Raw genomic sequence first — 21270 nt, 5'->3', positions numbered from 1 at the left:
AGGTCACAACAGGAAATCTTCATCAGGGAGATGTCGTCTGAAACGGGTTGTGCAACGTGATAGGATCTGAACAGAGGGAATGTTCCAGGCACCCATATGGGCACAAATGACCTGGGCGATTAAACACTTGAAGAATTCCATTTCTGGGAAATGATCCTAAAATCGGGGGGGAGAAACCCTTATGTCAAAGGATGTTATTATAACCTTATTTAAAAGCGTGAAAAGTGGGAAGCAACCTAAATGCCCAATTGTAATGGAATAGTTAAAGGACCTATGAGACAGCAACTTCAAAGAATATTTGCCTAGCCATTAAAATCATATTGAAAAGATTATGGAGTTTATGTATATATATATTACCACAAATTTTTTAAAAAGATTATATAATAATATTAAAAATGCTTATCTGTTTGCATTAAGTAAAAAATCAGAATACAAAATTTTATATACAAAATAAGTACCACTATTTTTAAAACTATTTGAATAACTCAGACAAGAAGAAATAAAATGTTAATCGTGGCTATCTTCATCTGAACTTTCAGGGATTGTTTTATCTTCTACTACTTTCCAAATCTCCCTGCTCCCCAAATATATAATGAGTATGAACTTAAAAAAAAAAAGTGTAAATAAATGAGGCCCTAGAAACCCAACCTTCTCTGAAACTAATTTAGTTTTGACAATAAGAATTCAGTGGGGGTTCTTGTGCACGGGAAATGCAGTATTTTACAGAGATTCATGTGTTGGTGGGACATAGAACAGTAAATGAAGAAAGGGTGGACCCCAAGGCTCCTTCACTATCTAGAGCTCTGTGACTCAGGACAAATTGCTAGAAATCTCTGAGCCTTAGTTTACTCAACCACGGAATAATCCCTTTTATTCAAGATTGCAGTGGAGATTAGAGATAATAGAGGTACCACAGAGGAGCCCACAGGGGGTGGCCAAGAAATATTGGCTAAACACTGGCATCTGGGCTCCTTAGAGGACGAGGTGAGGGCCAAGGTCAGGGATCTGTTTTTATCACATTACTAATCCCCATGACAGCTTGTGTGAGCTGCTTTCCCAAGCCCAAGGGGGCAGATATCACCGCTTCCAGTTTGAGCCTATGCTTCACCCAGGGTTATTTTGGAGACACTTATAGCACAAACCTTGTAATAATTGCTCTGACTCTAAGGATCTTCACTACAATGAAAACATTTGCGCATTAAGAACAAGGGATTAAAAAATTAGGGGGTTAATTTTCTATACTCACTTCACGTATCCAGAATCTACCCAACATGGTTCTTAAGTTGCTTCCCTTACTTTCTCCCCTCATAAAAACACATAACTGGTCCAAATAGAGTTTCAATAAGGCCTATCCTGAGCACTGCATTTTTTTTTAAATATGTTTTTATTGACTTCAGAAAGAGGAAGGGGGAGGGAGAGGGAGAGAGAGAGAAACATCGATGATGAGAGAGTCATTGCTTCGCTGCCTCCTGCATGCCCCCTACTGGGGATCTAGCCAGTAACCCTGGCATGTGCCCCGACTGGGAATCAAACCATGACCTCCTGGATCATAGGTCAAAGCTCAACCACTGAGCCACACTGGCCAGGCATGAGCACTGGATTTAAAATTAAAACCTGTCCCCACCTCCCCTCAAACCCTAATCCCCCAAGCTCTGCATCCACTGTTCTCATTGCCCTTCAATGCTATGTGCTTCGCTTGTCTATTATTTGTATTTTCCCTCCTGCTAGAATGTAAGCTCCATGTGGGCAGGAATTTTTTTCTTCTTTTTCATTTTCTTTGTTCATTGATATGTCCCAAGCACCTAGAACAGCACCTGGTACGTATTCGCAGCACGGATTTGTTCCAATGAAGACAACTGATGCCCGTTTCTACAATGCATATGGAAATACCCCTGCCTCCCTTAGAGCTAGCGGAGGCCATGTGCAGCATGTCCAGGGGAGATCTGGCTTTTGTTGAAGCTAAATTCAAGTTCTGCCTCTGCTCCTCTGCCCTCGTCATCCCAACAAAATCACTCCCTTCTCTGATCTTCTTTACAAAATCTATGAAATATTTTACTTTATCCAGACCATGAGGTGCTTTATATTATCTTATGTTATAGTGACGTATGTGTGTGTGTGTGTGTGTGTAAATGTACATACCTTATCTCCAAACCAGACTGTAAGTTCTGGGAGGGCAAAGGCCATGCCTTATTTTCTTTAATTTTTAATAGCACCTAGCACGTTGGTTTGGATGCAGGAGGTGTTCAACAAATACTTGTTAATAACAATGTAGAAAGTATTTTTCATTTTATTTTAATTAGAAAAGCCATGAAAAGTACATAGTATAATATCTGGTACACAGAAATAGCTGGTGAATGTTGGCTATTTGTATTAAAACTTGTATTCAAATGCATTAACTACTAACATAGTATAACTATTAACATTGCATAATAAATTTCATTAAATAAACCAATTTTGAAAGTTTGAAATTTGAGGTTATTTGTTGAATTAGTTTATATTTCCTCTGTCATGAACCAATGTATTAGCTAAAAAAACACACATGTATTTATTAGAAGAGAAGTATTTCCCTGCGTAATAGTGGACTACTTTGGTTTGATTCAACATAAGCCATTATCTTTTCACTGGCAAAGAAACCACCATCTATTGTGATTCCAACTACTCATTTTAACAGCAAGATGAAATTCCTTAACCAGATGTTACCTTGCTAATATCACTCAGTTGCCAGCTTTAAGCAAAGCTCCCTCTGGTGGGCCTCTCCCCACCCCAACCCTGTGGGGCCTGGAACTTACTTGATGGGTTTGTAGCTGGGGCTTTTACAGAAGACCAGCAATCCGGCTCCAGAGCCCACCAACAAGCCCCCCATCTTCAGGCACTTGATGGCTGACACTCCCTAGGGGGAGAAAAAACATTAGGAATATAGCCAATAGGTTTCACTATTAAAAACCAATGCGTGGCCCAGCTGGTGTGGCTCAGAGGTTGAGCATCAACCCAGGAACCAAGATTCCCGGTCAGGGCAATGCCCACATTGTGGGCTCTGTCCCCAGTAGGGGGGGTGCAGGAGGCGGCCAATCGATGATGTTTCTCTCTCATCGATATTTCTCTCTCTCTATCCCTCTACCTTCCTCTCTCTAAAAATCAATTTAAAAAAACAAATTTAAGAATCAATGCGTGGCCCGACACAATGGGCATGGCCAGGGCCACATCAATGCCCCCATATGCCGCTTGGATGAAGGTGTGTCTACGATGCACCCCAGGGCTGGCCAAAAGGACTCAGTGCCAGCAACGAGCTCCTGTGCTGGAAGGAGCCCTCCCGGTCCCGCAAGGGGCAGACATACTTCACTGCACTTCCTCCCTTTAAAAACACCTGTGCATTTCGAACATGTTAAAAGCGGACACTCTATATCCACTCAAATAAAGGGAAAGCATAAGGCCCATGCACAGCCACAGCCACAGCAACATCCGCTCCTCGGGCGCCACCATTTCACTTAACTCTTGCAATGCAGAGAGACGATATTCAACATCTAAGCACAAAAGACTCCTTCTTGTTTGGTGGCTGTCTTTGCTGCACTATAGCATGCAGTGCATAATCTCACAAATAACAGAGAACATTTCCATTCCAAGCCATCTTCAGAGTTTGGGGATGCACGGTGGCCATTAACTTTTATATAATTCTAACAATGTCCCCTACTATGAAGTTCTGCTTTTAAAATGCGCACAACCAATATTACATTTTAAAACTTTCAATAACAATATAGCTCATTACTTTATAGGCTTGTGTCTTAATCAAGTTCAAATATTATAAAACAAATACTATATCCTTTCAAGTTACGTTAAATTGAATTTTGCCTGTTCTGGTTCAAAAGTCATTTCATGGCGTTGGAGCAGAGAAACCAAGGCTCGAGAATGTGAAGGCACGAACCATAATGACACGCTCCCCAACCCCCAACTCCAAAAGTGCCACATCAGCACAGCAGGCGGATGCCCGGCGCTGAGGAGACAGCCCTAGTCGATATTTTTGGCACTTGTTCAGGGACTTGGGGAAGGGATAAGAAGTTCAGCAGAGCCTCAGAGTTACATACATGTAATTTCTAAATAAGCTTTTCTATACTATAGATGACACTGTTCAAGTGCCCAGGTCCTGGAGCCAGTCTGCCTCGGTTTGCAGCTCAGCTCTACCACTTGCAGGCCACAGGCTCTTGAGAGGTAAGTGCCCGTTTCCTCGCCGGTAAAGCATGCGTGAGAGGGGTGCCTATCTCACCAGGCTGGAATGAGGGTCCACTGAGACAGTGCAAGGGGGGTGCTGCGCTCCACTTTTGACACACATTTATGGAGCATGTCAGAGCATTTATTGAACTGTTTTTAATGTTAACACTATTGTTACGATCATCATCTTCTTCATTTTAGCGCTGTATGCCTAATAGGTCCACTCGAAACCATTTTAATTCTTTACTTTTTTAAGTGTTGATCAAATATTTAAGTAGAATTTCAAAATGGGTATCAAGATCACTTGATGTTCCAACCAAATGTCTTCAGTGATACCTCCCATCCCTTCGTCCCATAACAATGATTTTATTTTCACCGTATAAAAGGCATGTGGAATCATTGCTTTGTGGAATTGACCATCAGGCCCGAATGGTTCGGAAATAAGCGTATCGAGTGCCACTATGGATAGCATTTAAGTGACAAAGGTTTCAGGAACACTAAGACAGCCAGCGTCTTTTCTGGGGAGGCACTTAGATCCCAAGTGCTGGGAGGCAAGGATGCCCAGCAGTCTTCATGTAGTGTTTTATGGAGCCCTTTGGGGCGTCTCAGGAGTCGGAACTGGCAGGGCCCTCCCTTAACCTAATCGGCTTTGCCTTCGCCTGCTTACTACATTGGAATCCCTCTCCTAAAAATAATTTTATAAACATCCATCGAGACTACGTCTCAATCTCCTGTGGGATTATTTCTAAACCCTTCTCTACTTATATTACAGCTTTCTCCCGTTCTTATGGGTGACCTTAAAAGCATGAATAGTAAATGATTCCATGATTAAGAAAACTCTGACATGGCCCTGCCCGGGCTGCTCTGTTGGTTGGAGCGTCTTTCTATACACAGAGAGGTTGTGGATTTGGTTCTCCAGTCGAGGGGGGTGTGGGCAACAACCAATTGATGTTTCTCTCTCATATCGATGCCTCTCTCTCAGAATCAATAAAAACATATCCTCGGGTGAGGATTTAGAAAAAAGAAGACTCTGACATGTTCCCAGGAACACAGTGCAGTATTTCAAAGCTTCTTGGGACTATCTGCTGGAAGGTGTCTAAGTTTAGTTAGAACCACCTGTTCCACTATCAGACAGGACAAAAGCAGGTACACAGGCTTTCAAATTCAAAGTCGAGTAGAAACAGCCCTTGTAACTTTCTGGGGGCACTGGGAATAGCAGCATTCACTCTGTAAAATTATCCTTTGATTGTAGACTTTTTATTTTGGTTGAATATCAAAGTCTCTCACTGGACTTTTAACCAGAATTGTTAGGAATTCTGCAGATATAAACAGTTGGCAATTTCTAGGTCTTCTCATGACTTATAATGCTGGCTAAGGCTGAAATCTAAGATCTAGTTATTAGATTTTTTTAAATTATATGTAGCCCGGCAGGGCGTGGCTCAGTGGTTGAGCATCGACCTAGGATCCAGGAGATCGAGGTTCGATTCCCGGTTGGGGCACATGCGCGGGTTGTGGGCTCAATCCCCAATGACTCTCTCATCATTGGTGTTTATATCTCTCTCTCCGTCTGCTGCCCTCTCTCTGAAATCAATAAAGATATAAAATAAAAAAATAAAAAAATTATATGTATACATAGTCTTATAGATCAAAGAGCAGCACACTTCTCTTGCCCATGGCAATAGGCTGCCCAAATGCTGGGACCAATGTGGTTACAGATCACAGAGCCACAGGCCCTGTGTTTTGAAGCTGTGAAAAGGGTGTGGTTCTGATTCCCTAATTGAGGATACCTAGGAATACCTTTGCCCTGAATATAAACAGAGATGAGGGCCCAGAGAACCAGTCAATGCACCTTGCAAATTTAGGTGTGGCCTCAGGTACGTCACAGACTTTTCCTCTTTCCACAGACTCTTTCTTAACTAGAGTCTGTATTGGCAGTGAAGGGAAGAAATCACGAGGAAACGGCAAAGCAGAGTAGACTTGGAAGGTCTCCACTCACCAGACTGAACTTGTCCTTCGCAGGCCCAGTGTCTGCCAGCAGTTTAGTCCTGGGGTTCATTTTTAGAATATCTCCAGTTGTGGTGCCAACGTAGAAGAAGCTGTCATCCATGGCCATCTGGGGGTCAGAGGGAAATGAAACCCGAAGGCCTGGGTTAGCCCGCTGACGCCCATGAGCCCAGTCAGGGGTGGGATGGGATTTCTCTGAAACACCAAGAAGACCTACAAAGGTGCGCATGGCTACTTCTATTTCCTCAGACCCAAAGCTGAGTAAGAAAAGCTCGAGGCCAAACTCAGAACTGGAGGAAATACTGGACTGCATCTGGCCTGTGCGTTTCACTGGAAGTCTATCTGTGTCTGACGTTGGCGTGCATGCCCTGGGGGCTCCAACTGCTGAGACTCCTCCAAAGGGCTCCTGGGAGGAAGCTGTATCCTCCAAAGACAACAGGCATTTTTTATCTCATATTTTCCAAAGTCTGTGTCATAAAATGACTCTGCATTAGACGAGAGAAACAAGTCAATGGAGAATGGAGCTCCATGTCTACATGTATGAAGCCACACTGAAAACATGTGAATCATTCCTCTTTATGGAAAGGCTGCATTTCAATGAGTTTCGTTGTTAGAAACTTTATTTCCAGTGGCAGAAATAACATAAATGGCATAGGGATGTGCCTTCTGGCCACACTGCTTCCCTCCATGTGACAGCCCAAGTCCCAGTAAAACAAGACCTACCCAGAGTTGTGTCTAGCTCCTCTAGTCTGGCTCCTCTCTGCCTTCTGAAGGGAGCTCCAGAAGTGAGACTCTCCCTCACCCGGGCCTCCTCAATCAGCGTCTCCTATGTCCAGACCGCCACCCCCACCCCAAGCCCAAGGTACACGCACACACGCACACACACATCTTGGTCAGTGCTGTTAACAGGAACTTGCACTAATAGTTAAAGTATCACTTACAGTGACACTTACTGTAATGCTCATGACTATCCTTTTCATCTGTCCTGTCTGGCACTCAGTTGGCCTGATTTTTCTGTTTGGGAGATCCAGTTCCCATACTCGAATTGTCCCACTGTGGAAAGGAAATTCACAGTGAAATGGGCGCCCATTGCACAGCCACTCCGTCTCCTCTGTTTTCGGTACATCTTAAAGCTGAAGCTAAAGAGAACTAGATCTATTGCAGGGTTTCTCATAGCCTTGTGCTCCACCTAAGGTCATCCATTTGACCTTCACAGCCGCCCAGCAGGGGAGGGTTATGTCCCCACTCTCCAAATGGGAACAGGCAGGGGCTGCCCCAGAGCAAGGGTCTACAGGGCTCTCCCTGAAGCGCTCTCTGCTCGCGAGCCTGGAGCTAGAGAGGTGAGCAGCTAATAGAGGGGACAAGTGAGCAAACCAGAGTCCACTAGGTATGCTTCCTTCAAGGGGCCGGCCGGCCTGTGAGAAACTGCTTTAAAGGAAAGGACTTCGCTATGGAGAGTCCTGTCTTCAAGGAAGGAGAAATGAGGCAAAGCACAAAAAGCCCAACAGAGTCAGCACCTAACACCAGGCCTGGAGTATAGGTGGTCTTTCACCACTGTATGTTGAGTTAATCCGAGTAATCGTATAAATATATCATGATCAACATCACAGAGACTTCAGCTAGTATCCTAAAGCAGAAAAAATTAAAAATATATTGATCAAGTTCAGTTTTTCTTTTTCTTTAGCCCCCAGAGTTATTCAAAGTTATTCAAAGTGTTCAATAAGTATTTTGAATATACTTTCTAAACTAAAAAAAAAAAAAAAAAAAAAGAGCTTTTCCTTGCCCTTCCCGGTAATTGTCATTTGGATGCTAAAATATTGGGACCATCGTGGAGAACCGCAGGGTATGGGCCACGTACCGGAAATCTTTCTTAAGGGTGCTTTTGCTCAGTTATCAGTGTCACATGAAACTGAAGCAGACCTAGATTAGACATTGTCCTAAAAATTTTGTTTGGGCTTAAATTCAAGTTCTGACTCCTGGAGAAACCTTGTCCTCAGATGTGAGGATGGCTTGATGCCTGTGCTTAAGCAGCAGCTGGGGGGCAGAGAGACCCCATAACGCAAAGGCTTCGTCCAACACCTCAGCTCGTCTCCAACTGAACGGAGCTGAGAGCTTCCCGGTCCCCGGTGGGCCCTGGAGACAGGGCAGGACGGGTCAGCTGCTTCAGGGCCCGAGGATTGTCTTCCTAAGGTTCGCGCCTAGGGGCTGGCTTTCATCCAGCCAGGCAGTGTCAGGGCCTCTGAATAAACCCTTCCTTATCACTGCCCAGGGAACAAACGTGTGCTGCGCGTCGGAAGCAGCACAGATGTGGAGCAGCACCAACGCTCGGCTCTGGCTGGAAAGGCGGCCACGTGTGCCTCTCGGACGGGAAGCCACAGGGGGCCCGAAAAGCGTCGTTCCAGCCAGCAGAGACTTCACCCCGACAGTCACAGATGTTTGACCTTTGAACTGATAGATGACATAAAATAGGATGCTTTTATTTAGGTTTAATCTTCAATTCCAGACGGGACTGGTGAACCCGTAAGTTAATGTCTGCTGTTAGGCAGATGCTGGCCCCTGTTCAGACCTTCAGTTTGGTCCCCGCTGGAAATGATGTCATGTGGCTAATGGTCAAAGACTTGAAATTTCCTGGAGCAGTTCATGCTCGAACTATCATTCCATGAGACCCAAATCAAGAGCAGGTGCTAGCAAACATCAACCAGTAAGTGAACCCGGGCAACTGCGCAAGGCACTCTGGGAGCACAGATGGTGGGTAATGTGTTACCCACGACCAGGACCAGCACAACCAGGACTGAAAATGGACTGAGCAGATGAGCGGGAGATTTTCTGTGGGAAGCACAGAATCTGCAAATAACTGTATTTAAGGCTTTAAGATATATTTGCAGGATTGAAAGCACGTCCCCCCAAACTGGAGTGACCATGTTTTCTGCATGAGCAAATAAAGCGACCCCCGCCTGCAGACACGTACTTGCCAGCAGTGACAAACACCTCGTCCAGGCACCTGGAGAAGATCACGGAGGTGGCGTTGCCCACGTTGAGGCCGGCCGCAGGGCTGCCGCAGATGGCGTCTCTCTTGGCTATGCTCCACACCACCACGCTGCCAGAAGAGAGGGACGAGAAAGTCAGGGGGAGCCGGCCTTTCAAAACAAGAAACAGTATTTTCAGTAGTTCTAGAAAAAAAACGAAAAACCAGTTCCTTACAAAGGAACAAACAATTACACTGACCCCTCACCCCCAGACATCCCCTCGATCACACTGGATATGAGAAGACACATGAGTGTGCCTCAAAACTTTTGAAGGAAAATGATTATGAGACTAGAAACCAGTGAGAGCATCAATCAAATCTGATGCTAAAATAAAGACATTTTCAGACATTCAAGGCATAAAAGTTTACCACCCATTTATATCATGTAAAAAATTTCCTTGGGGAAGTATTCCAGAAAAAAAAGCAATAAGAGGACGACCTAAGGCAGTATTCTCAAACTTGAACGTGTCTTGGAATCACTTGTAGGGTTTGTTAAAACAGAGGACGCTAGGAGCCACCCTAGAGCTTGTGTTTACTATGTCAAAGTATTAAAGAAATAGAATATGCATGTTACAAACCCTGTTAATGTAAAAACATGTCTATTTATATTTCCCATGTTTTCTACATGTAGAATGTGTTACCACAGGTAGTCTAAAATCAAGGTATAACCAAGATCTCCAAGAATGGGGAAGTAGGAGACAATATAAGAACCATACATTTTTTTTACTTTGTAAGAATTTGATAGACACTATCTAAAATGGAAAAATTGAGAGACATATCACTTAAAGTTTATATTGATAATAGACAAACAAAAAAAACAACCCCTTTTAAAACCAAGTACCTCATACCCAAGAGAAATGAGAAAATGTGTATATATAAAATCTTATACATGAATGTTCATAGCAGCATTATTAATAATAGCCTAAAAGTGGAAAAGAGCCAAAAATCCATCAACTAATGAGTATAAAGAAAAAGTGGTATATCTATACAATGGAATATTATTTGACAATAAAAAAGAATAAAGTATTGATACACGCCACAGTGTGGATGAACCCTGAAAACATTATGCTTAATAAAAGAAGCCAGTCACAAAAGGTCACATATTGTACGACTCCATTCGTTTGAAACATCCAGAGCAGGCGAATCTATAGCTACAGAGAGCAGATTAGTGGTTGCCTGGGGCTGGGAGGGTGGTGGTGCAGTGGGAGTGAGGAGTGACTGCTAATGGGAATGGACTTTCTTTTTGGGGTGTTGACAATGTTCTAAAAGTGATTGTGGTGATTGTTACACAACACAGCATGTAAAAAACTTCCTTGGGGAGGTATTCTAGCAAATAAATAACAACCCACTCAACTAACCACTATGCTGAAAGCCACTCAACTGTAGTCCTTAAATGGATGAATTGTATGGTATGTGAAATATATCTCAATAGAGCTGTAAAAAAAGAATCCAAGTGCCTCTGGAGAGAAGAGGTCTTCATGGTGGAGGGGGATATGAATTTTGAATCCATCTGCATAGTAGGAAAGCATACTTTCTTTATAAACCATGGATAGGTGTAGCTTTAATTTTTCAAAAACAAGTCTAAATTTTTAAAATAAATAAAAGGCCTAGACAGAGAGTTGGCTGAATAAATTCTAGCACATCTGTACAATGAAATATCACGCAGTCTTTGCAAAGAATGCGGCATATGTTTACATGTACACACACAGACTATATCCTTGGCATAAAGTTAATCAAAAAGCACATTGCATTACAACACTGATATATGACAATATTAATGCAAAAAAGATTCATAAATCGTTTACAAAATATTTTTTTAAATGCATACATCCGAACTGTCAAATGTCTACCGCAGTTCGTTCCCAGCATCCCTTCTGTTGCTCCTCCCCTGTGTAGGTGCCAGGTGGTCTCGGTAGAAGGGACCTCCTACAGGTTCAGGGTTGACCTCTGATTATCCAAATCCAATCCTCAGACCCTGTCTTCCTCTCCACCATGGCTATTTAGGGATGAGCATTGTGCATTTTCTTGTCCAGCAAGATTTGTTTTTCTTTCTTTCTTTAGGAAAGACTTCCTGCCCTTGCTGGTTTGGCTCAGTGGTTAGAGCATCAGCCAGAGGACTGAAGGGTCCCATGTTCTATCCTGGCCAAGGGCATATACCTCGATTGCAGGCTCGATCTCCGGCCCCGGTCGGGAGGCAACCAATCGATGTGTCTGTCTGTCTCCCCCTTCTACTCTCTCTGAAAAGCAATGGAAAAAATATCTTCGAGTGAGGATCAAAGAAAAAGAAAAGAAACTTTCTTTAGAATGTTTTTCTCAATATCCTCCAATTTTCTGCAAGCGAATTTTAGGTAGCCTAAAGTCAAACTTAAAATTACAGATGAACAACTTTGCTGATTAACCTTGGCTAAGGGGCCATGTCCTTCTCCCCCAAGGCCTAGCCTTGGCATCTTTCTGGCAGAAAGATGGTAGAAATGGAAGGGGCCTGATTGCCGAGCTCCAGGAATCTCTGGGGTGGGACCCAGGCATCAGTAGCTTGAGAATTTCCTCAGGGGATTCCAATGTGCACCCGAGGTTGAGAACAACTGCCTTAAGTGAAGCTCAAAATATGAACAGAGGATTTCTAGGCACATTTCTTATCAAGAATGTCACATGGGGATGGCGCAGGGAAGTTGTGACTACTCGACAGGGAAAGGGAATGACTATTAGAGGAAGAAATCTCATGAAAATTCTGTGGGCTTGCTGTGCACGAAGAGCTATCACTATGTAACTACACGTAATGTAAATTTTACTTGCAATAAACCTGTGAGGCTCAAACAAGAAAGTATCTGTAGCCTGGCCGGCGTGGCTCAGCAGCTGAGCATCAACCTAGGATCCAGGAGATCAGGGTTCGCATTCCTGGTCCAGGCACATGCCGGGGTTGCGGGCTCGATCCCCAGTGCGGGGCGTGCAGGAGGCGGCCGATCAGTGACGACTCTCTCATCACTGATGTTTCCATCTCTCTCTCCCTCTCCCTTCCTGTCTCTGAAATCAATAAAAAATATATTTTTTTAAAAAAGAAACTATCTGTAAAAATGCACCAAAGGATTGAATCCTACACGAATCTCAGATGTTACTGTTTTTCTCCTACAGGCTATTTACACAGGCACACGGACTGCACTGGTGGCTCGTCCCAGTTTAATGTTTTTAAATACTTTCCCCCCACCCCGATTTCAGTTGTATGTATTCTCTGCCTCCTAAACTTGACTATGAGTTCCTTGAGGACAAAGATCATGTCTTGGTGAGGCAAGTTAAAAATGCCACCTCTGGAGCCACACTGCCAGGGTTTGTCTCCCGGCTCTGCTGCTGACCCGCAATAGCTTTAGTTCCTCATTTAGTTCCTCCTGGTAGCAGTAGCTCCCACCCCACGAAGTTGTTGTGAGGCTTAAATGAGATAATGCAGTTAAAGTGCAGCACAGACCTGCCACGTAGTAAGTGCTCACAAAAATTAGCTGTTGTGTTTGCTGCTGCTGCTAATAGTGGTGATGGTTTTTTGTGTGTTTTTTTTTTACAGTGACGGTTCTCAAATTTAGATGCACATTAGAATCATGCGGGAAGCTTTTATTACTCCTGAAGCCCTGTCCACTCGAATCAGACTCTCTGAAGGTGGAGCCAGGCATTGGTAATTTTCTAAAGCGGCCCAGTGGATGTCAGTGCACAGCCAGGGTTGAGAGCCGCTGTCCTATGGAATTTTCCTCCTAGGCTTTTACACAACAGGGAGGTTAGAGGGAAGAGGGTGCTTGACATGTCTAGAAATAAGCCTGCTGGAACACAAGTAAATATGTTTAGCTCATTACCTGCCGTCGTCTGGGCCTCCTAGTGACACCAAGTACAAATCATTTGGTGAGAAGGCCAGATCTTCGATTTTGCCCTTGTGAAGGGACAGCCGGGCAATCAGCTCCCTTTTCTTATAATCCCACAAAATGATATCGGCCTGGGAGAAAGAATATAGAGTCAGCTCACAGACAGGCTTTAAAGAACCCGAGGAGGTGGCTACCCCTCTCAGTGCAGAATAATCAGTGATGGCCCGGCCGGTGTGGCCCAGCGGTTGAGCATGGACCTACGAACCAGGAGGTCACGGTTCGATTCCCGGTCAGGGCACGTGCCCCAGGCTGCGGGCTCGATCCCCAGGAGGGGGCGTGCAGGAGGCAGCCGATCAATGACTCTCTCATCCCTGATTTTTCTCCCTCTCTGAAATCAATAAAAATGCATTTTTTTAAAAAAGGAATAATCAGTAATGTCACTTTTCTAGAAAGGACATCATGTCCTACAAGCATGACAGCAACCAAATGGAAACGGTTTTAAACAGCGACTTTTGTTCCTGAGCGCGGCCGGTCACCAGCAGCAGCGTCTGGTGTAAAAACACCGGGTTCCCCGCTCGGCCTGATGGAGTGAGAACCAGCTCGGGGAAAGTCAGGAGGGAGACGCGGGGGGCAAACACGCGTGAGCCTCGGCCCGGAGCTGGCCCCGCGCGGGGCAGTTTTGCTGCGCAGGCCCCTCTGTGTCAATTCACGGCGAGCTGCTTTCAGTTCAGTCACCTTGAAGCCCATGAATGTGACTTGTCCCGAGGCGATGTATACTCCGCTCTTGGAGATGGTCACACAGGAGACGTTGTTGCCGTGACCTTGTAGGAAGTTCTGTTCGTTGGTATTGATCCCCTGAATGAGGACTGTGCAGCCCAGAGGGTAAACCACGTGCTCCTGGTCAGGATGGCATTTCAGGCCAGTGGGCACGTGTCCTAAAGAGAGATCAAAAATAAGAAGGTGCAGAAGTGGCTGGTAATTTTTAAAACATTGAGTACAAGGGAGAACATTTTTGAAATAAGCCTTAGTTGAACGAAAATAAGTTATTTTATCCCCTGACAAGGTCAGTCTAGTCTATGACTTCTTAAACTTTAACGTGCATAAAATTCCCAGGGTGTCTTGTTGTAAAGTAGGTTCTCATTTTAGGTCTGCGGTGGGGCTGAGATCCTGCATTTCTGACAAGCTGCCTAATGCTGCTGCTGAATTTCTGGTCCAAACACTCTTTACTTTGAACAGCAAGGCCCTTGGGCCAATTCTTGTAATTCTAAGGAGCAGGAGCCCATGAGGCACGAGCAGCCAGCCTGTCCCGGTGAGTGTCCAGGTGAGAGCACAGGCATGGGGAAAACATGAGTTCACTGCCTTGGGCATAAGTTTGGTGAAGATAAAATTCTGGTTTCAGTCCTAAGTCTCCACCAGGTACTTTGAAGAAGCCCTAGGACCTCTCACAGGAAGGCGCCATCTTCCAGATATTTGCCAAGATATTTGTAATAAGTTTTTTTAATTGATTTTTTTTTTTTTGAGAGAGAGAAACATTGATTTGTTGTTCCACTTATTTATGCATTCATTGGTTGTTTCTTGTATGTGTCCTGACCAGGAATTGAACCTGCAATCTTGGTGCATTGGGCTGACACTGTAACCAACTAAGCTACCCAGCCAGAGCCTTTGTAATATGTTTTAATGTGAAGTAGACACAAGTCCTCCCTTATTACTCATCTTTGGTCAGGATTTTTTTCAGTTATTCTTCATATTTATTTTACAATATTAACTTTAAATTCAGCTTGACTTGTTAAGAATTCATTTTTAGTGGGAAATATTAAATGTATACATTAATTTAAGGAAAGATTATTTTCATAATGATACATTATGTCTCCTTTCTAAAAAAAGGGTATGTTTTTCCATGAAGTCTCCTTTTATGTCCCACCTGCCGAGTAGCATTTCCAATTTTTCTTTGGAGAGATCTCACACATTTCTTATTACATCTATTTCTGGATATTTTAAAATCTTTGTTATTGCTATTTCCCTTCACCACCAAAAGAGTCATAAATATTTATTAATATAGCCTTCTGGTCTTTTAATTAATTCATGTTTTATATTTAACTCCCTCTGGAATTTATTTTGGTGCATAGTGTGATCCCAGTAGCTAAACAGATTTTCTTTTTGCTCGAATGGCCAAATGTATCTATTGAGTAAATGATTTCTCTCACTTTGTTATTATTCCTTTTTTATGCAGTAAGTTCTCATAATACTGAGGTTTATATCTGGGGGTGATCTATTCCTACTCAAGTACATATTTGTTTTTTTCTAATTGCAGGTTCCTTATAAATAATCATATGGCTATCCATATGGAAAAAGTAAAATTAGGTCTCTACTTCACACCACCCACAAACAATATATTCCAGGTAGATCAAGGATCTAAATGTGAAAAAAAAGACTCAATGTATATACAAGAAAATGACTTCTTAACCATAACACAAAAAAGAGTGAATCTTAACAGGAAAGGCCAATACATGCATCCATGCTTAAAATTAAAAACTTCTGAGACAAAAGACAAAAGAAAAACAAAATCCCAAACTAGAAGATATTTGCAATGTACATAATATACATATTAAAAGCCTGGATTACATTCAGAATATACAAAGCAAACACAAACGGCCCACCAGAAAAATGAGCATTGGGTATGAACAGACAATTTATGATGGAGGAAATTAAAAAGCCAACAAACATATGAAAAGATATGCAGCCTTAGCCAGTTTTGCTCAGTGGCTAGAGCGTCAGCCTGTGGACTGAAGGGTCCCGGGTTTGATTCCAGCCAACAGTGCATACCTCAGTTGCAGGCTCGATCCCCGGCTCTGGCAGGGGAGGCAACCAATCAATGTGTTGCCTCACCTCAATGTTTCTCTCACTCTCTCCCTCTCTCTCTCCCTTCCACTCTCTCTGAAAAGCAATGGAAAAAATATCCTCAGGTGATGATTTAAAAAAAATGATATGCAACTTCACAAGTATTCAGGGAAATGCAAATTCCATCCAAAAATGAGATAGCATTTCATCACCATCATGATGGCTAAAGTGAAAGAGGCCGACAATACCAAGTGTTAGTGATGGTGGAGGGCAAAGGAAACACTCACGCCCTGCTTGGCCAGGGGTAAACTGGTAAAGCTGCTTTGGAAAACAATGTGTTGAGTACGGTTGGATATGCACACACCCTAGAGCCAAATTAATCTACTCCTGGGTATATAACCTAGAGAAATACTTGCAACTGCACCCATGGGCTACGCACAAATATGTTCACCATGACATTGTTTATATTAGCAAAAAGTTGGAAATGAACTAAAAAACCCATCAAGAGGGGAGTAGATAAGTAATGGTATATTTATACAAAGTAGTAGCGGAGTTAAAGCAAATTAAATCAACATGAATCAACACAAATAGAGTGCACAAATAAGGCTGGGTGAAAAGGCAGATTTAAAAATGTGCATGATATACTACTTTTGTAAAATATAAAAACATGCCAACTTACAAACTTACATTATAAGTTGTTTATATGTAGTATAGTTTTTTTTAAAAAATCTTTATTGTTGAAAATATTACAGATGTCCCCTTTTATACTAGATGTAGTATAGTATTTTCAATATTTTACATACATAGTAAAATTTAAAAACATAGCTGGCACGGGTGCACATTAACTTCAGGATAGTGGTTGTTTCTAGAGAGGGAGAAAGGAGAGGATAGTGTGAGGGGGGGAAAGGTCTTAAATGTATAATATTTTCTTTCTTAAAAAAATTAACCCCTCAGGGAAAATACTGAAATTTGTTAACTCTGTGTTCGGTACTTGGTTTGTGCTACAGTTGGCCTTCATTATCTGCAGGTTCCGCATCTGTGGATTCAGCTAACTGCTGACCAAAAATACAACTGGGGAAAAATTATTTGGTTGCCGACATGTATGATGGTTGCATTTGTACTTTGTTTGCTTGTCGTTATTCTCTGAAAAATATAGTGTGACAACTAGTTACATAGCATTTGCATTGTGTTAGGTATTGTAAGTAACCTAGAGATGATTTAAAGTATATGGGAGGATGTGCGTAAGTTATATGCAAATACTACTACATCACCTTATACAAGGGAATTGAGCATACGTGGATTTTGGTATACGAGAAGGCCCTGGGATCAATCCTCCTTGGATACCAAGGGACAACCGTGTATCATTTTGATGTTTTGTTGAACAATTTTATGATAAAAATTAAAATAAAGTAAAAGTGCTCTTAAAATACTCCCTGCCCAGAGATAATCATTGTTAACATGTAGCTGTGTATTCTTCTTTAGCTTTACAGTATTTTCTTTGCATTTAGTAATTAGGGTTCTCGGACGCAAAGATAAAAGGTCATCTCTGGCTAAAGTTAACAACAATGACAAAAGTTTCATGGGAGGAACAGAAATAGCTCACAGGATTGATAGGAAGTGTGGAAAATCATACTTGAAAAATGGATGGGACCAATAGGAAGGCAACACCAAGCCACATGAACTCTGGACTTCTCACTGCTCCCTCACTCGGCAGTCAGGGCAACATCTGATTCCCATAGTGCTCCGCTCCTTTGCATTTCCTCCCTTGAGAGTGGAAGTTCTGAGTGGGAACATCTGAGTGGCTGAGTCGGTTATGGTGCATGTCTGTGAATTGGCTGCCAAGGAGTTAAGAGAGGAAATATCTGCTCCCTTTTAGGCCCTCACCGAAGAGAAGAGAATCTGCTCCTACCTATGTTGAGATTCTCCTAAAATAGAAAGATATTCAGATGTTGAGTAGTCACACATGTCCACTTCAATGAACGCTTTTTTCTCTTTTCTCTGTAGGTGCTCATAGGCCCTGTTTCCCCATCTCTCCCTCCCTCCCTCTCTTTCTCACACACACATTATTTAAACTCTAACAGACATCTTTCCTTGTTATTCCATTTAGATCTATCTCATTTTTCTTAGAATTATATAGCATTTTGTTGTACAAAAGACTATAATTTTAAAAATAATTTATTTGGTTGAAATTCATGTAACATAAAACTAACCATTTTTTCTTTTTGTGAGAAATGTAAAATCTCAGGCTCCAGCCAATCAGTCTGCATTTTAATCAGCTCCGTGGGTGATTGGGTACACCAGGGGAGGGGTTTTTTGGTGTTTGTTTGTTTTTTTCTAATTTGACCCCTTCTCTAGTGCCTCTCTCTCTCCCTTTCCCCTGCACCCTTTGCCACCACACCCTTTGCCTCTGGCAACATCAGTCTGTACCCTGTATCTACAAGCTTTTTTTCTTTTAGATTCCACATAGAAGAGAGATTGTACAGTACTAGTCTTTCTCTGTCTGACTTATTGCATTTAGCATAATGCCCTCAAGGTCCATTCCTATTGTTGCAATGGTAAGATTTCATTCTTTTTTTTAAAACCTCACCTGTGGATATGTTTTTCATTGATTTTTAGAGAGAGGAAGGGAGAGAGAGAGACATCTATTGGTTGCCTCCTGTACATACCCGGACAGGGAATTGAACCCATAACTGGTGTATGTGCCCTGACAAGGAATCAAACCCACCACCTTTCGGTGTAAGGAACAACTCTCCAACCAACTGAACCACACTGGCCGGGGCTCAGTTGAATAATATTCCATTGTGTGGTATATACCACAATTTCTTTATCCACTCACCCATCAATGGACATTTAGGTTGTTTTCATATCTTGGCTATTGTAAATGGTGCTGCAGTGAACATGGGGGTGCATATATCTCTTTGAGTTTAGTATTTTCATTTTTGGATAAGTACTACTCAGAAGTGGAATTGACGGATCATATAGTAGTTCTATTTTTAATTTTTGAGGAAACTCCATACTGTTTTCTATAGTGGCTGCACCAATTTACATTCCCACCAACAGTGCTCAAGGGTTCCCTTTTTTTCATATCCTTGCCAACACCTATTATTTCATGTCTTTTTGGCAATAGCCATTCTAAGAGGTGTGAGGTGATATCTCACTGTGGTTATGATTTGCCTTTCCCTGATGATTAATGACGTTGAGCATCTTTTCATGTACCTGTCGGTCATCTGTATATATTTGGAAAAAATGTCCTTTCAGATCTTCTGCCTACTTTTTAAATCAGATTGTTGTTGTTTTTTTGCTATATAGTTGAGTTCTTTATATATTTTGGGTATTAATCCCTTATCCTATATGCGATTTGTAAATATTTTCTCTCATTCTGTAGGTTGCCTTTTCATTTTGTTGGATGGCTTTTCTTTCTTTTTCTTGCCTACTTGCTCTGGCTAGGGCTTCCAATAATATGTTAAATAAAAGTGGTGAGTGGGTATCCTTGTCTTGTTCCTGATCTTAGACTGTTGAGTATGATGTTAGCTGTGTCCTTGTCATATATGGGCTTTATTATGTTGAGGTCCATTCCCCTATAAGTGTTTTTTGAGAGTTTTTATTAGAAACGGATGTTGAATTTTATAAAATGCTTTTTCTGCATTTTTCAGATCATCATGACCTTCATCCTTCATTTTGCTAATGTGGCATGTCACATTGTCTGACAGGCGGATGTTGAGCCAGTCTTGCATCCCTGGAATAAATCTCACTTGATTGTGGTGTATGATCCTTTTAATGTATTGTTGAACTCAGTTTGCTAATATTTTGTTGAGGATTGATTGATTGATTGATTGATTGATTGGGGAGAAACTCACATAACATAAAATTAACCATTTAAAAATAAACAATCCAATGGCACCACCTATATCTAGCTACAAAACATATCTGGACTGTAATTTTTTTTAATCAATTTTTTCAAACTTTTTTTTTGTGTGTGTGGGTGTTTTGTTGTTTTTTTAATCAATGAACATTTGGATTATTTCCTCCAATATTTGGGGTGTTATACACAAGACCACAGTGAAGCTCATTACACTCTAACCACTCTAAGCCCTGAGCCAAACCGGCTACGGCGGTAGTTCGTTCTTTTCCATTGCGGCACAGTAGTCTATTGTGTGAATACACCACAATTTGTTTGTCCTTTTACTTTTGATGAACACTTGGTTGTTTTTAATCTTCAGGTATTTGAAATAATGTCACTCTAATTATTCCCATACATTTTGGACACACATTTCCGTTCCATATCAGATATAGAATTTGGAGGGTACATCAAAAGTCTTTAAGATGTACTCAGAAATTACCCTAAAGAAAAAGTTAAAGAGTTAAAAGGTTAGCTATGCAGATGTTCTTTGTAGCATTTAAAAATAAATGTAAAAAGTGAAAATTATGCTAAATTCTTAACAACAGGGTATTGTTTAAGTAAATTGTAGCGTATCTTTGCAATAGAATATTATACTAAAATATTAAAAATTATGGCATAGCCTGGCCAGCATGGCTCAGTGGTTGAGCATCAACCTATGAACAAGGAGGTCACAGTTTGATTCCCAGTCAGGGCACATACCCACTTGCCAGCTCCATCCCCAGTGGGGGGCATGCAGGAGGCAGCGGATCAATGACTCTCATTGATGTTTCTATCTCTCTCTCCCTCTCCCTTCCTCTCTCTGAAATCAATAAAGATATTTCTCAAAAATATAGCATAACCCTGGCCTGTTTGGCTCAGTGGACCAAGGTGTCATGGGTTCCATTCCTGGTCAGTTGCAGGCTGATCCCAGCCCTGGTCCAAGCTCGTGCAGCAGGCAACCAATCCATGTTTCTCACTCATATCGATGTCTCTCTCTTTCTCTCTCTCTCTCTCTCTCTCTCTCTCTCTTTCTCTCTTTCTGTCTCTCTCTCTCCCCCTCTCTATCTCTTTCTCCCTCTCTCCCCCTCCCCCCTCCCCCCTCCACTCCATTCTCTCTAAAAAGAAATATATCAATGGAAAACATATCCTAGGGTGAGGATTGGGAAAAAAAAAGATGGCATAGAGTATATTTACTGCTAAGGAAAGATTTATACATCATACTGTTAAATGAAAGAAGTCTTGTTATAAAGGAATATATACATCTGAATCCACTTTTATAAAGAAATACACCATATTTATATGTAAGCGATGTAAGTGTATATTCAAAAGGATCATAGCGAAATTTAACACATATTTTGGGAAATGTAATGATGGCTTTTTCTTTTGGTTTCACTGTATTTTTCTAATTTTTAAAACACTTCTTAAGTATGGCTATGAATTTGTACTTGTGTTCTCAGCGAATAGCATACTACTTGGCATAT

The 21270-nt window shown here is 42.0% G+C and overlaps 1 protein-coding gene across 2 annotated transcripts in view; it reads right to left on the bottom strand.

Moving 5' to 3' along the window:
- Positions 1-21270, bottom strand: part of CFAP52 (cilia and flagella associated protein 52) — a 39902-nt gene that overhangs the window by 17319 nt on the left and 1313 nt on the right. Inside the window, exons 2-7 of one of the 2 annotated variants that reach the window (XM_081162391.1) lie at positions 13807-14006; positions 13066-13202; positions 9176-9304; positions 7161-7260; positions 6200-6316; positions 2790-2890 (exon numbers count right to left, since the gene is read on the bottom strand). In XM_081162391.1, coding sequence (XP_081018517.1) covers positions 2790-2890; positions 6200-6316; positions 7161-7260; positions 9176-9304; positions 13066-13202; positions 13807-14006 — 784 coding nt within the window. Of the gene's footprint in view, positions 1-2789; positions 2891-6199; positions 6317-7148; positions 7261-9175; positions 9305-13065; positions 13203-13806; positions 14007-21270 lie in introns of both variants that reach the window. The other variant, XM_081162390.1, reaches the window with a different exon arrangement.

Source organism: Miniopterus schreibersii (genome assembly GCF_964146895.1).
Source record: "Miniopterus schreibersii genome assembly, chromosome: 16".
NCBI lineage: Eukaryota > Metazoa > Chordata > Mammalia > Chiroptera > Miniopteridae > Miniopterus > Miniopterus schreibersii.
This window is presented reverse-complemented; position numbering and strand designations above follow the sequence as displayed.